Source organism: Sinocyclocheilus anshuiensis, unplaced genomic scaffold (genome assembly GCF_001515605.1).
Source record: "Sinocyclocheilus anshuiensis isolate Anshui unplaced genomic scaffold, SAMN03320099.WGS_v1.1 scaffold108, whole genome shotgun sequence".
NCBI classification, from domain to species: Eukaryota; Metazoa; Chordata; class Actinopteri; order Cypriniformes; family Cyprinidae; genus Sinocyclocheilus; species Sinocyclocheilus anshuiensis.
In genome coordinates, this window is record NW_015554071.1 from 344717 (window position 1) to 361163 (window position 16447).

General features: G+C 40.1%; 1 protein-coding gene across 1 annotated transcript; it reads left to right on the forward strand.

Annotated features, from left to right (window-relative positions):
* Nucleotides 1–387: 387 nt before the first annotated feature.
* On the forward strand, nucleotides 388–13893 carry LOC107668711 (low-density lipoprotein receptor-related protein 12-like). Its single transcript, XM_016460682.1, has 7 exons — nucleotides 388–1310; nucleotides 4084–4140; nucleotides 4749–4884; nucleotides 5758–5960; nucleotides 8792–9893; nucleotides 11797–11929; nucleotides 12536–13893. Exons 1-7 carry the CDS (start codon nucleotides 1250–1252, stop codon nucleotides 13463–13465), a joined length of 2622 nt encoding a protein of 873 aa, XP_016316168.1. The 5' UTR covers nucleotides 388–1249; the 3' UTR covers nucleotides 13466–13893.
* The last annotated feature ends 2554 nt before the right edge of the window (nucleotides 13894–16447 follow it).

A 16447-nucleotide genomic window follows, 5' to 3' on the forward strand; every position in this document is an offset into this window, starting at 1 on the left:
GAAAGAAAGAAAAGAAAAGAAAAGAAAAGAAAGAAAGAAAGAAAGAAAGAAAGAAAGAAAGAAAAAGAAAGAAAGTAAATATTTTACTGTTTTTATTTTTGGGGTCACTGCATAAATACTTTACTGAACATTACTTAAATGTGTGTGTGTGTGTGAGTGAGTGAGTGAGTGAGTGAGTGAGTGAGTGAGTGAGTGAGACACACACAGACACACACAGACACACACAGACACAGACAGACACAGACACACACACAGACACACACCTTGTTGAGGCCATCCATCACCACATGGGGCAGGTGTTCATTCAGCATGGCTGGAGAAATGATGACCTCATCAAAGGCCTTGTTATCCCCCCACAGAGCGGAGTAAGTGGGATCTTCCTGACGAGAGAGAGAGAGAGAGAGAGAGAGAGATGGTTAGAGGGTGAAGGGTGGTTTGTGGTGGTAAATACCCGGCTGTAACAACACACATAACCGATCGGAAAGGCCAAAATTCGGCGTGTGGATTACAGTCAGAGGAGCAGACGATCATGCTGTCGATTAAGCCTGATGTCTAGTTTTATTTCCAGCATTTGATTCGGACAGATTTTAGCTCGTGTAATCATGCTGTAGATCAGTGTGTGGCTATATTTGTCTGGATTAGGGCTGTTTAACAGCTTTAAACTCTCGGAATGAGCGCTTTCACGTCGGATCATCGATAGATTAGTGTTGTTCTCGTCTCAGGCTTTTGTGCTTGTTTTACAGGAGCTCGCGAGCTAACAACAAAAGCGCTAGCACAGCCGGCTAGTCAATCAAAACACCGGTGCCTTTAGATGTTTTATTTAGAAACCAATCAGTGATGGACATCGGAAAGGATTTAGCTGCTTTACTAATTAGATAAATGTGCATTGGGACTCAGAGGTTCATTAAATGAATCGATGAGTTTGATATTTGTAGGTTAGATTAGGGGTGTAGGTTGACATTAGCCTGTTAGCATTAGCGACTCCTTTGTTGAGAAGTCTCAATCGCTTTGCTTTTTATTGAGGAAAATTTGGTTTTTATTCAGTCTTATTGACTGATTTTTATTGTTTATATCGTACTATCGTTTATCTAAGACGTTCGTTTGACTGTAACATCAGTGTTTTATTAAGATATGGGTATGTTGAACAGCTAGTGTCTGGTAATATTCGCCTATAGAACAAACACGGATATTGTGTACAAATAACGATACTTAAGCTACAGAGTAGCACATTTTAACGCTTAAAGCTATTATGGACTACACTTCGAGCTTAAACCAGATCTGTTTGCTATGGACACATCTTCTCTTCATGGGTAAGACACATTTTTTCGCTGCTCAATATATCATGAAATCAACTTGTTAAAATAATTGCTGGTTATGAAGATTTGCGTTTGTGTATCTTTCATGCTAAAAACAATGTTGCTTCATCGAAATCACAGAGTAGTGATATTTCAGTGGTGCTGCTGCTGTGTGAAATAGTTCATATACATTGTGGTTTCTCTAATGGCTAAATGGGGGTTGATTTAATTACAGCGAAACTCTCAGGCACACTTTAGACATGTGGAGTGAATGAAATAACATGGCCTGTGTGTTTGAGATCAGATCTGGGTGAATGAAGGGAACAAAGACTTCTATTGTTTACGCATGTCTGTCTATCTCTGTGATTGAATCCCATCATCTTGACTGAAAACAACACACATTAATCCTTTGCCCTTCTTCTCTCATTTATTTCTCCTCCACCGCTCTTTATTTGACCTGATAGGGAATTTTCAGTCGTAAATGTTTTGGGGAATTCTGTTTGTCTATTTGTCCCCCTTTCACTTTTAATTTAGTTTGGAAAATTCCCTCTTTCTAACCGTCCATATAATCTGCTGCAAAACAGTTGCACAACAATAAGGATGCACACATTTTCTGGGAAAAAAAGCATACACTGATTTGTTAATGTTTTCATTCTAAGTGCTTCCAGCATTATCTGAATTAATTTCTAACCATTTTGACAAAAACCTCATGTTACCCAGCTGGATAACATTACCTGGGTCACATTCGTATCGGCAAAATTCAGATACAAAAAGTGCAAAATCAACAAACTTAAGATGCAGCATCAAGCAAGCGACTGCCTTTCACTGACCCCTGGCCATCCTTATTCTTGCAGTTGATTATTTAATAACAATAATAATTTATTTCTATAGTTCCCCTCCAAAACCCAAAGTTAGATTTATTTATTGTTTTGTAATTTCATAAATTGTCTTCTTTTTAATTGCTTGTGAAGTATTGTAAAGACCAGTGCATCTGTTCCAATTGTCAGATCTGTTGCTTGCAACATCACAACTGACCTATTGATATAGGCAAGCTGAAATATCCACTGTGTCCGTCAGTTGTTCTACATTTGTTGTGTGGCAGCGGCCAGGTTTGCATGCCTGCTGTGTTTGCATGTGTGTTTCCCCTTCTCTGTGCTTCCATCATGCAGTCAGCTGCTGTAAGCAAACCGACATAAGTGAGGGAAACCCCAACAGATGATCAGCCAGCTCAAACAATACATGCCCTTCAGGGCTATCCTTGGGGTTTTCTGTGGTCGTGCATAAAGAAAAGTAGTCTATTGTGAATAGCATGCCTATAGAATACTGAAAAAATAGAAGAGTACTATGCCATTGGGACATAGTCAGAGATTTAACTGCTAACGCCCTCAGTTCTATTAGGTCATGTTACGTGGCTATTAGATGGTTGCTTCTGATTAGATTGTATTGATGTTGGATTTTGGCTGAAGGTGACATACTAGAACATGCCAAAATACTAAGCAGACATCACTTATTTACTATAGCAATTGCCCCAATCAGTGTCTCTCGATTATAGTGAAGTTACTCCCTTCAGACCTCCCTCATAAAATTTGAAATTGATATGAAAATAAAAAATTGAATTTGTTAGCATATTTTGGCCAATGCAAATCCTACTGTGTTCTGGTTAAATAATATTTATTTATTTAGTTAGTTAGTTTTGCATATGGTGGTGACAGCTTTCCTAAAAATATATCCTATTCCTAAAATAAGACACATCCCTATATATCGCCTTGCTTACAGTATCGCAACATATCGTGTCGCAACCCCTGTATCGTATCGCCAGATTCTTGCCAATACACAACCCTAATGGCCATACAAGACTAAAGGCCCGTTCACACCAAGGACCATAACTATAAAGATAATGATAAAGATATAGTTCTAAAAATCGTTCTCAAAAGAATAGCAGAGTCCACACCACAGCTATAATGATAAAGGCACAAAGGAACGATATCGTTGGAATCACTTTCAGAATGTTTTTTTTCCAGCTGATGAACGATACAAACATTGACAGCCAATCAGAATCCATCCTGCTGTAACAAGCTCGAGAATTTAAAGCGGCAGACGCGCGTGCGCTTAGAATAAACAGACGATATCGTCCGCTGGTGTGGACGCTAATAGCATTATCTTTATAGTTCTCTTTCTTGGGGTGAATGGGCCTTAAGCCAAGTTTTTAATCCAATCACTTTGTTGATAGTAAGCGTTTTGAGATTTTCTAGCATTATCTTTCAAGTTTAGCAGTTGAAAAGGTTTGGATGAACCGTGGCTTCGATCAGTCAGAACAAGTTAAAATATTAGCCGAGGGTTATGCAGACCTGATGTTCATGGCTTGATCTCTTAAATGCATTCAAATGCATGGCAAGCAGCTTTGGTTATGCTGTTGGCTTAATTACAATGTAGGTTCAGCATTCCCTTTCCATTCTGATTTTGAAGTGAAGCTTTGTGTCTTCTGAATTGTTGTGGGCGTTTGAACCAAATTTCGCAACAATGCAGGAAGCATTCTGGCTCAGTTTGTCACACACAAATGGGCTATTTTAGTATCGGTTTGATAATGACTCCACATTGTTCCTACTTGCGTCCAACTGTGGATGAAATTTCAACCCTTGGTGTTCAGAGCCCTGCTGCACACCAGATTAAGTTTAATGGATCAGCTCCTTGCCCCCTTTAGGTTTTCATCTACACGTATTGCTTTCTGCAGCAGATTAGTGTCATATGCATCTTCATTCATTAGAAAAATATTTTTCTGTTTTTACAGGAAACACAGTTTCATCGCAGCACAGCGAGAACGTTTATGTATCAGGCATGTCAAACGGTGAGTCCTGACTTCAGGTTTGGTTTACAGACCCAAGCTATAGATCTTGTTAATCTTAAGAGCAAAATAGACTCTGTGTGGATGACTGTTAAACAGAGCTCCTCAGTAGTTTCTGAAGTCCTCAAACACAGCTTGTAGGGAACTGTATGTGCCTCTGCAGATCAAAGGAATGTAAGACATATAAATGCTCATGATATTTAGCCCAGATTAGTCTGCACGTGTTACATGTTGCCTAACTGTTAACTGAATGATTACTTGCTACTCTTTCATCCACCCCATTTCATTAGCAGGCCTGTTGTATTTCCAGCATTGCTTTGAAGGGGAGTTCTGCAACTATATTAGTGTACATCAGAAATGTTTTTATAATAATTCACTATTTTGGTGTTCATATTTCTTTGACCAGTATCCACTCACTAACTTGTTTCCAAAAATTAGTGACCTATAAGCATTTCAAAACATTATTTCCCATTCTAGAGATAAAAAAACAGAGTGAGCCAAAACGGTGCGTGCTTAATTATTATGCAAGTTGATATTCTGGTCTTAATCACCCATTATGTGTTGAAATGTGCATGCAGGGTCTTAACCTTTGTTTTTGTGGTCTTCTCCAGCCTGTGGCGATGTAGCGGAGCAGATAAGGGCGTCCAGTGGAGTGATAACCAGCCCTGGCTGGCCCTTTGAATACCCTTCTCGCATCAACTGCAGCTGGAACATCAGGGCCAACCCTGGAGAGATCATCACCATCAGGTAACACCTCGCCACAATACTGCAATATTTGCCCTTCCACTGATGCAGTCAAGAGCTGATCAAGAATAAAGATGTTCTTCACAGTTTGCCTTAATTACAGGCTTAAGAGTTGTGGTTATACTGACTATAAATTCCTGCAGTGGTGCTGGAGTCTGATTCTCTGTACCAATGCACGCAACTGCGTTTGCTAAAACAATCTGCCTCTTTAGATGCAGATGCAAAACTTTGGGGATCTGTTTTTTTTGTCATTTCTTTAACAGAGATCTTTAAGGCAGAGCAGCATCTCTTGAATTATCAAGAGGTTCGGATTGTATTTTGAGTTCTGTCTTGGTTTAAAGGAATAATTCTGTGGGTTTTTTAAAGCTGCTGGCACCTCAAACTCCCTTTGAAAGCTTTTTTTCTATTTCTGTTTTTATGTTCCGCATCTGCTCTATTCTTGCGCTGCCTGTTTACTTCAACCAGAGTGTTTGTTTGCATCTTTATCCTAGAATGGTGTGCATGGTTACTGGCACAGAAATAGACCAAATGGGTATTTTTCCCACGGGATGTGATTTTTGTGGTAAACGCAGCAACTCGCTAATTCTGCAAATGGGAACTGTCTTAAAAAGATGATTGGTTCAGTTTTCAGCGAGACGCGTGTACCACAAGTATACCTTTCTTTTTATAGGTATTTAGTTTGGTGGAGCTTTTCTCTGCATCATTTCTTAGTTGGTACTTCTTTATAACAATACACATTCAAGTCTTGATCTATTGATGTTTGAGGCATGTCATGCAACAAGACGCAATCGTGTGCCTAATTTGAATTAACTCTTTTCATACTGTCACGTGCCCATACCCAATGTTCCTGTACTTACAATCGGTTGTTCTTTTTAGTTTTCAGGACTTTGAAATTCAGAGCTCACACCGATGTGGTTTGGACTGGATCTCCATTGGAACCTACAAGAACCTGGATGGGTACCGGGCCTGTGGCTCGTCTATTCCGGCCCCATACATCTCTTCTCAGGATCACGTGTGGATCAAGTTCCACTCTGATGACAGCATGACTGGAAAAGGCTTCAGGCTCTCTTACATAACAGGTAGACCTGCTATATATATCCCTTTAGATACAGCTGTATCAGTGAGCATGCAGTTACGTAGATGTCTCACATTGCCATGCGACACTCGTAAATTCTCTCACTCTCAAATTGTATTTGGTTACCGCAAAATGACCTGCTTTTCAAGAACACATTAACGTCATTCTTGAATTGGTTTCTTTCTAAGGCAAGCATCACTGTTGTCATTCCTTAAAATTTAGTCTAGAGGGTTTTGGAAAAACTGGCCAATGATAAAATGGGATTAGATCTCGCAGACTTGAATAAAGGAAGCAAGTCATGTTTTAGATGTTTAGATGTTTAGCACTTGGGAGTTTGGCTGTTTTGTGCTGACTATAGATATAAAACTCATACTTACTTTTTGCTGTTGCACGTTACAATCATCCTCTCAGGGTTTTAAAAAGTCCTAATTTGCCCTTAAAAAAATTAGGGCCTTAAAAGGTCTTATATTGGAGCAGAAAGTCTTACATTTCTAAAGTTATAGCATTAAAATGTTGCAAGCACTGCAAAAAAAGAAAAATCATTGTTTTCCAGTACAAATATCTAAACATCCTTAAATCAATGTGCATTTACTTGAGATGCAAATTGAACATATTAGGCCTAAATCAACAAAAGAGCAATGATATGCAAGTGCTATAACAAGTCTCAGTTAGCTTATCGCAGTACATGTAGCAAGGTTTTTTTTAAATTATATAATAAAAAGAAAATGGATAGAATACAAAAAGATTAGAAAAGCTAGTGTTAGTTTATTTTTTAAAAGAAAACAAGCAGTTAATAAATGGAGTGCAAGTCTAAAAGGGACAAGCTTTTTTAATTTTTTTTTTTTTTAAGAATAGAATTAGAATAGAGAGTGCTAGAGTTAGAGGGTCAAATAAAGATGGAAGAGATGTGTTTTTAGCCGATTCTTGAAGATGGTTAAGGACTCAGCTGCTCGGATTGAGTTGTGCAGGTCATTCCACCAGGAGGGAACAGTTCATGTAAAAGTCTGTGAAAGTGATTTTGTGCCTCTTTTGGATGGCACAATAAAGTGACATTCACTTGCAGAACGCAAGCTTCTAGAGGGCACACAAGTCTGAAGTAATAAATATTGGTAAAGGGGTGCAGAGCCAGTGGTGGTTTTGTAGGCAAACATCAATGCCTTGAATTTTAATGCGAGCAGCTATTGGTAGCCAGTGCAAATTGATAAACAGAGGTGTGATGTGCATTCTTTTCGGCTCATTAAAAATTAGTCTTGCTGACACGTTCTGGATTAATTGTAAAGGTTTGATAGAACAGTTTAGAAGACCTGCCAAGAGAGCATTGCAATAGTCCAGCCTGGACAGAACAAGAGCTTGAACAAGGAGTTGTGAAGCATATTCCCAAAGAAAAGGCCTGATCTTCTTGATGGTGAATAAAGCAAATCTGCAGGACCGGGCAGTATTTTTTTTTTTTATCCGATTTTTCTGAGCCTATTGGCAGATATTTGACCTTTTTAATCAAATTCACTTCATTTCGATGCATTTCTCCGAAAACAAGACCTTAGAAAGGGTTTAGAAGGTACAGTAAAAGTTATTTTCATATTCTAGTTAAGCAGTTTTGGTTTGTAAAATTGAAACTTGTATTTTCAAACATTGAAGTGCTGCTAATACAACTCATTGCATTCTCCTTAGCCTTACATTTAGACAACACACAGTTCCTTTTACATTTCTTTATTTGGTCTTAAAAACACAGTCTTAAATTATCCTTTATAAAACTTGCAGAAACCTCTGAAATCCTTCCAAAAACTAATTCATAAAACATTACTGCTAAAGCCTATGTCTCTTTAAATGGCTAATATCTTTGTGTAATTTGTAGGGAATTCGGAAGAAGCCAGCTGCAAGCCTGGAAGAGATGTGTTTTTAGCCGATTCTTGAAGATGGTTAAGGACTCAGCTGCTCGGATTGAGTTGTGCAGGTCATTCCACCAGGAGGGAACAGTTCATGTAAAAGTCTGTGAAAGTGATTTTGTGCCTCTTTTGGATGGCACAATAAAGTGACATTCACTTGCAGAACGCAAGCTTCTAGAGGGCACACAAGTCTGAAGTAATAAATATTGGTAAAGGGGTGCAGAGCCAGTGGTGGTTTTGTAGGCAAACATCAATGCCTTGAATTTTAATGCGAGCAGCTATTGGTAGCCAGTGCAAATTGATAAACAGAGGTGTGATGTGCATTCTTTTCGGCTCATTAAAAATTAGTCTTGCTGACACGTTCTGGATTAATTGTAAAGGTTTGATAGAACAGTTTAGAAGACCTGCCAAGAGAGCATTGCAATAGTCCAGCCTGGACAGAACAAGAGCTTGAACAAGGAGTTGTGAAGCATATTCCCAAAGAAAAGGCCTGATCTTCTTGATGGTGAATAAAGCAAATCTGCAGGACCGGGCAGTATTTTTTTTTTTTATCCGATTTTTCTGAGCCTATTGGCAGATATTTGACCTTTTTAATCAAATTCACTTCATTTCGATGCATTTCTCCGAAAACAAGACCTTAGAAAGGGTTTAGAAGGTACAGTAAAAGTTATTTTCATATTCTAGTTAAGCAGTTTTGGTTTGTAAAATTGAAACTTGTATTTTCAAACATTGAAGTGCTGCTAATACAACTCATTGCATTCTCCTTAGCCTTACATTTAGACAACACACAGTTCCTTTTACATTTCTTTATTTGGTCTTAAAAACACAGTCTTAAATTATCCTTTATAAAACTTGCAGAAACCTCTGAAATCCTTCCAAAAACTAATTCATAAAACATTACTGCTAAAGCCTATGTCTCTTTAAATGGCTAATATCTTTGTGTAATTTGTAGGGAAATCGGAAGAAGCCAGCTGCAAGCCTGAGCAGTTCCACTGCACTAATGGAAAGTGTATCCCAGAGTCATGGAAGTGCAACACCATGGATGAATGTGGCGATAACTCAGACGAGGAGCTGTGTGTACAGCCTAATCCCTCCGCGTTCTTCTCCTTCCAGCCTTGCGGCTTCAACCAGTTCCCTTGTCTCTCACGCTACACCCGTGTTTACACCTGTTTGCCGGAGTCACTCAAATGCGACGGCAGCATTGACTGTCAGGACTTGGGGGACGAAATCGACTGTGACGTGCCCACCTGTGGCGAATGGCTGCGCAATTTCTACGGTACTTTCAGCTCGCCTAACTATCCTGACTTCTATCCGCCTGGCAGTAACTGCACCTGGCTGATCGACACCGGTGACCACCGTAAGGTTATCTTGCACTTTATGGACTTCAAGCTGGATGGCACAGGCTATGGCGATTATGTTAAAGTCTACGATGGACTAGAGGAGAACCCCAGGCGTCTGTTGCGTGTATTGACTGCGTTCGACTCTCGAGCCCCTGTAGCGGTGGTGTCATCTTCAGGACAGCTTCGGATACACTTTTATGCTGACAAAATCAATGCGGCTCGAGGCTTTAACGTTACGTATCAAGTAGACGGTTTCTGCCTGCCGTGGGAAATCCCGTGTGGAGGGAACTGGGGATGCTACAATGAACAACAGCTCTGTGACGGCTACTGGCACTGTCCCAATGGCAGGGATGAGCTCAACTGCAGCAGCTGCCAGGAAGACGAGTTCCCATGCTCACGAAACGGTGCCTGCTACCCGCGCTCTGACCGGTGCAACTACCAGAACCGCTGCCCGAACGGCTCTGATGAGAAGAACTGCTTTTTCTGCCAACCTGGAAACTTCCACTGCAAGAACAACCGTTGTGTTTTTGAAAGCTGGGTGTGTGACGCGCAAGACGACTGCGGGGATGGAAGCGATGAGGAGAGCTGCCCGGTAATCGTACCCACACGAGTCATCACTGCCGCTGTAATTGGAAGTCTGATCTGCGGCCTGCTGCTGGTCATTGCTTTGGGCTGCACATGCAAACTCTACTCACTCAGAATGTTTGAGCGCAGGTAAGTGAAGCCACTTCGCCAGACTAGAGCTAAAACAGAAATGGATTGTTCAGGAAAAATATTTATTATAGGGCCGTCAATCGATTAAAATGTTTAATCTAATTAATTACACGATGTGACCATTAATTAATCTTATCGCACTTCAAATTCGGCCGAGAAATTACCCACAAAAGATAAACCATTATTGTTACATGAGAAAGGCATGAAATGGATATTACGAAAAGTAGCTTTAGAAAGTTTTTTTTTTTTCTTTTTTCATTTTTGGGTGAACTGTCTCTTTAATTAGTTTTTATTAATATGGATTTTTTTTCAGGTTTTTTAAAATTAATATGTAACTATGATATTGTCTTTAATTAAATTATAATTAAATAAGGAACTAAAACTGCCAGTAGGTGGCAGCAAATGTCTTAATGAGTAAGTCATGGAGTCATTCATTCATTCATTCATTTGATTCTTTCAAACAGCTGATTCATTTAGGAATTAAGTAAATGGCTCTCTTTATGAATGGGCCATTGAATCATTGGTTCACCCAATTCATTGAAAACACTGATTCATTCAGAAATTGTGTGTTGCTTGGAGACACACAACAGTTCTGTCGCTTTAATAAGTAATATTTGCGTTGGCAAAACTGAGCAAAACAGGCAATATTGTGTCTGAAATATAACACAATATTAAGTTCTTATTTATTGAACTATTGTATAAAATCAATATCACATTTGTACTCGTACTATTCAGCACTTGTGTGATATTGCACTCGTTGCTTCTGTGATATTGCTTAGCTATATCCAGTGTTTCCCACAGACTTGCACACTAATGTGGTGGCACTTCCCCCGCAGGATATGTATATATTTATTTATGTATATATTTATTTATATATATATATATATATATATATATATATATATTTCGTCTTGTCTGTCTCACCTCACCTCACTCTTCTTGTCAGTCGGCTCGACTCACTATCCTCACTGGATAAATGAAATCTGATCTGTGATGCGACTGTCGTTCGGCCCGCTGCATTGAGCAGCCGCGTTCAGTTTTTAATTGGTCTGTTCTTTTACTGAACTAAATGATTTTTATTACTATAAAAAATCAAAACGACGGTGGAGGTCGGCGACTCGGTGGGCAAGTGACATAACCGGTGTGTGTATATATATATATATATATATATGTATATGTATACATGTTTACTGCATAAAAGCATCAGTCGATTTCCGTGTTGGTCTGAACGAAAACAGCAGAGAGGCTGATTGAAAATGCTAATTCATTCTCTGCCAGCAGGCAGAGAATTTGGAGCGGCAGAAATAGCTGTTTCCCCGGTAAGGGCTGTAATCAAAGCAGGGCTGCGCTCAACAAATGCTACTTTATCAGGCATTATAGGAAAGATGAAATGAAACTTTTCTGAAGACAGTCGGTTCCCTTCAAATATACATTCATATTAACACCTGCCCCGCATTTTGATTTTGAAACGTGCATGGTTATTCAACGAAGTCAAAGCCTTTTGGAAAATCTATTTGTGGTGGTCAGTTTTGATATTGTGGCAGGCTGCCACAAATAAATCAATGTATGGAAAACACTGATATCATATGAGACAAAATCTCATACAGGGGCATGTTCCCCCAATCTCTTGAATTTTAGGGGCATATAACTGCATTTTTTAGGCGACATCATGTGGTGAGTTGATGCATGGCGTCACGTACGCGTCACCAATAAACTGTATTGATAAGATGACATGCATAGGGTGGGGTGTGTACGTTAATTGCATTAAAAATTTTAATGTGTTATTGTAATTAATTAGATTAACGTATTAAACCAACAGCCCTAATTTATTAGTTTTATCAGTTTATGCTTCTGTGACTGTACTCTCATCAACTACCAATGAATGGGTTGGTTGTTCTTCCAGGTCATTTGAGACTCAGCTCTCTAGAGTGGAAGCCGAGTTACTGAGAAGAGAAGCTCCTCCATCGTATGGGCAGCTGATTGCTCGAGGACTGATTCCCCCAGTGGAAGATTTTCCTGTCTGCTCTGGAAACCAGGTAAGAAGACTACATAGTTATGTAGTTAAGGCCCAATCATCCGTTCTTTGTTTTTTGTGGCAAAAAACTGTCTTTTACCCTTCCATGTTTGGGCAGTAACTAAAATGTTTAGACATATCCAAGAAGCTACGTTTTACTGTTGATTTGAAGTTTCAGGGGTTTGTGTTGGTTTTAAATAGATATCTTGCATAGTGAGTAGTTTTTCTCAAAATGTCATTAGCTCACCATTGTCTAAATCAGTGGTTTTCAAACTTGTTCCTGGGGACCCACAGCTCTGCACATTTTGCATGTCTCCCTAATTTACACACCTTGATTCAGATCATCAGCTCATTAGGAAAGAGCTCCATGAACTCAAATGAGTGTGTCAGATAAGGGAGACATGCAAAATGTGCAGAGCAGTGGGTCCCGAGGAACAGGATTGAAAACCACTGGTCAAAATTTTAGTTGGCGTATTGGCTAAATGAAAATTTATGAGCCAAGCCTTCTCTATAGTAGGCTTGGTAAACTTGCATCAAGGTGCTGACTGACTGACCTTGAAAAATTCCCAGAGAATATGAAGCATGATGGCTGGCCTTGGGTAACACTCCCAATTGTTCTTGCTTTCAGGCATCTGTTTTAGAAAACCTAAGACTGGCAGTTCGCTCTCAGCTGGGATTCACCTCAATCCGACTCCCCACCACAGGGCGACACGGCAACATCTGGAGACGCCTGTTCAATTTCACACGTTCACGGCGCTCTGGTTCTCTCGCGCTGGTGTCTGCGGACACAGAAGAGGGTCCTGATGGCAGCGCCTCAGCTCGTGAGCCGGAGAGGCTTGGCTCTCACCGTGGACTCTTGCCCTTGGACTCTGACGATACGGACACTGAGAGTGAGCAGCATCCCCGCAGGGATGTCCCAGGAGCTGTTGGAGGCATGATGGCCCCACTGTCGCAGAAAACTCCCCCTACAACAGCCGTGGAGGCCATCGTCTCGGTGTCTGCCAGCTCAGGTCCACTCGTCAGCCGGGAGAGCAGCATCTCTGAGAGCATCTCAGAAAGTTCTGGAGTAACTGGATCTTCATGTACTACGACTGCTACCACTACTTCCTCAAGAAGCCTCTTCAGCAGCGCTCTAAGCAGGGTCACCCGCAGCCTGCGCTGGATTCGTTTCTCTCTAGGGCGCTCTGGAGACGGAGGGTCAAGTGGCATTGGGCAGAATCACAGTCCTCTGCGGCAACTGGAGCAAGGAAGTGCGGGTTGCACTGGGGTCGGTATTAGAGGGGAGGATGAGGACGACGTGGAGCTCCTCATTCCCGTCTCGGACGCCGGCTCCCTGGACAGTGATGAGAGCTCCAGGCCCCTGCTGGAACAAGGCCTGGAGCAGGCCTTCGGGCCCCACCTGATCCCCACTGAGGTCTCTCTCAGAGGCCGGCTGGTGGGTAGGGATGGCCCCTGTGAACACTGTGGAATTGTCCATACGGCACGGATCCCGGACGCTTGTGTGGAGGCGACGGCGAAAACAGAAACTAGTGATGATGAGTCACTGCTGCTCTGTTAAGACTCAGATGAACTCCCTGACTCGGTACATGACCCATATGACTCTAAAATGCCCCTGCTCACAGCTTGCCATTTCTGTTATCGCCCCCTAGTGGAGCGGAGGTTTGAATGTCTTCAGACAAAACGAGGAGCTTCAGAAATCAGGTACTTTTAAAGAGCGGTCTGTAAAGATCATACAGAGTACGAGAGCTCCCCAATCCCACTGTCCCTTCCACTGTGCAATATTAGTGTTCGTTGAGATGTTTACCAGGTCAAAGTCTATTTTTCTGAAGAGTCAAGTTAAGCTCACGTAGAGTCGAGAGTGAGCCGCTCTGCAGTTCTCAGTATGGGAAAGCAGCACAAACAGACGCGTCTATCCTGGACAGTGTGGGGCAAAAAAAGACTGAACACATACAAGCGCTCTGAGAGATTTGTTACCTAACATTTAATTTATTTGTACTTTTGATGTCAGACTTTTGTTTTATTAAAGGAATGGTTGACCCAAAAATGAAACGTCTACTCACCCTAATGTTGTTCCAGACATGGTTTCTTTTGTACAATTATTGTGAAAGGTGTCCTAGCAGCTCTTTTCTACATTGTGTTAGATTTGACGAGATGTTTTTGACAATTAACTATAGTCATGAAGAAGTCATATGGGCTTATTTGAGGGTTCTCTTTTGTTAATTGTTTTGTTCTACCCATGTAGTTTCACTGTGTGGAAAAGAGCAGCTTGGACATTCTGCAAAGTAGATCAAAGTTTATTTAGGGGTTAAAAAAATACTCCTAAATCAAAGTAATTTTATATTTCTTATGATAAAGTCATACAGGTTTGGAACAGCTGAGTAAATGACAGAATTTCCATTTTGGGTAAAATTATTCTGCTTGCAAAAAGTGGGAGATCAAAGAAAATTTGGTACGTTTGTTCATTTCAGTGTGAGTTTGTGTCCCTGCTGCAGTGGTACTTGGTGCATTACCTGCGATTATGAGCGAGGGACATTTATTTATAACAGATTATAATCTGAGAGGGAGCTACTATTTTTAAACTATATTGCATTGTATAACAGCCACTTTTGTTTGTTGTATTTATTTTTTTTGTTACCGTTAACCTTTTTGGTAACCTTACTGTTTTGGTACTGAGAATTTTTGTGCGTGTGTGCGTGTGTGCGTGCGTGCGTATTTATTACTGGTTTTCATTTCGATAGCGTTTACTTGAAAAGCATGTCCAGCTGTCTTGTGCTCATTTTTTTCCATTTCATGATGCTGTGTTAATATATATATATCTCTATATAATTCTATACACACATACACAAACATGCAAAAGATATATATATGTATATATATGAAAAATGTTTACTGCACTAAGAGAATAAAAGTGTTCATCCCGCTTGTGTTGGACGTTTTTTTTTGTCTTAAAGTGAGCAAGAGTGGTCATTGGATTTTAGTTTGTGGAAAAAAGCAGCACTCTAAAAGTCATTTGTGGACCGCAGAAAAGAAACCACAGCAGTGTCTCCTGATGGCCCCTAGGCACATTGAAACAAGTACAGAAAAAAACCGTTGAGCTACACCGAGAAGGAAAGAACACGACTGCAGATATTTGCAGTTTCCACTGAGTGGAGCCAAAGCCAGTTTAATTGTCTCCAATATAATTGAGGCTTTAAACCTATGTATTTATATCAAAAACCCCTAACTGTATCAATATCTGCATTTAAAAAAAGAATAAAATCTATAATGAAAACACAGCACTTTCTGATGCCTTAATTTTAAGTACTTGTAGTTATACCATTTAACAAAGTATTTTACACTTTACAAAAACATATCCATAGCCACTTTATTAAAAGATATTGTACATATCGGCATACATATAAGATACATTCACTGTAGTTTCCATAGCTTAAAGTTTGGAGATGTGGAAGATGTAGAATATTTTTTCCCATAAAAATAAAATTAGAATGCCCTTTATTATATGAGAAAATGATTGATAGAGTAATCAATTATCAATATAATCATTTGCAGCAAATAATGTACGCAAACAACTAGCCAGCACTAACAATTAAGATTAGTTAAACATTAAAAATGAATTGATCTGCAAGTAAACAAACATTGTATTTTATTATGATTTATTTATTGTTAGCTGGATCAGGTGTGCTTAATGCTGCAGTTGTAGTGTCCGTGACGTCACCCGTAGGTTTCCGAAGAGCGTTTTTGAAGCTTAAAGAAGGCGGAGCCGGCCGTCGCCATCTTGGCAGCGCGTCACTCCCGGATAATCGAAAATGGGCAAAGAGGCGGGAGCTGGTTGCTGAAACCACGCCCACCTAGCTCGACGGTGGTGACAGCAGCAGAGCTGTTGAGAAACGGTTCTGGACAGCAGAGGCAGTCCACCTGTCACTCAAGTGGCCACGCCCTTAATTATGCAGAACTTTAAGGCTTAATATAATTTAAACAGATGAGTTATAAAAAAAAGTCACCCCCCTCACAGTTGTCACGAAGGGCAAAATTAGCTATATAGACCAAAACCACTTTTTGTATGAGATGACATGTTGTACAATTTTTGAAACAAATGTCACAGGGATCAAATTTGTTGAAGCTAGTTTTATAATTTTTTTAATTTTATAGTTTCAAAGCTGCAGAAGTGGGGAAGATGCATGAGATGTTTAATTAATAGTTTTTACCAAAATGCCCACATTTAGGAATTGCATACTAAACAGCTTACAATTTACAGTAGATTCAGTTCACAAACAACTGAGAGCCATGACCTAAATATGGGTATATGGAACAACATGAGGGTGAGTAAACAACTTAAAGCTTAAAGCAAGTAATGGGCGATTCTACTTCATGAAACTCCAAAACCTTTGTGAATATTTTGTTTCAAATCATTGTTTCAAAGTGCTAAATTCATGTGATTGGCTGCATTAGCCAAGCCCCCCCATAAATCACACAAAACAAGTCCTACACTCTAAAAAATGTTGGGTTAAATATAACCCAGCGCTGGGTTAAAAATGGACAA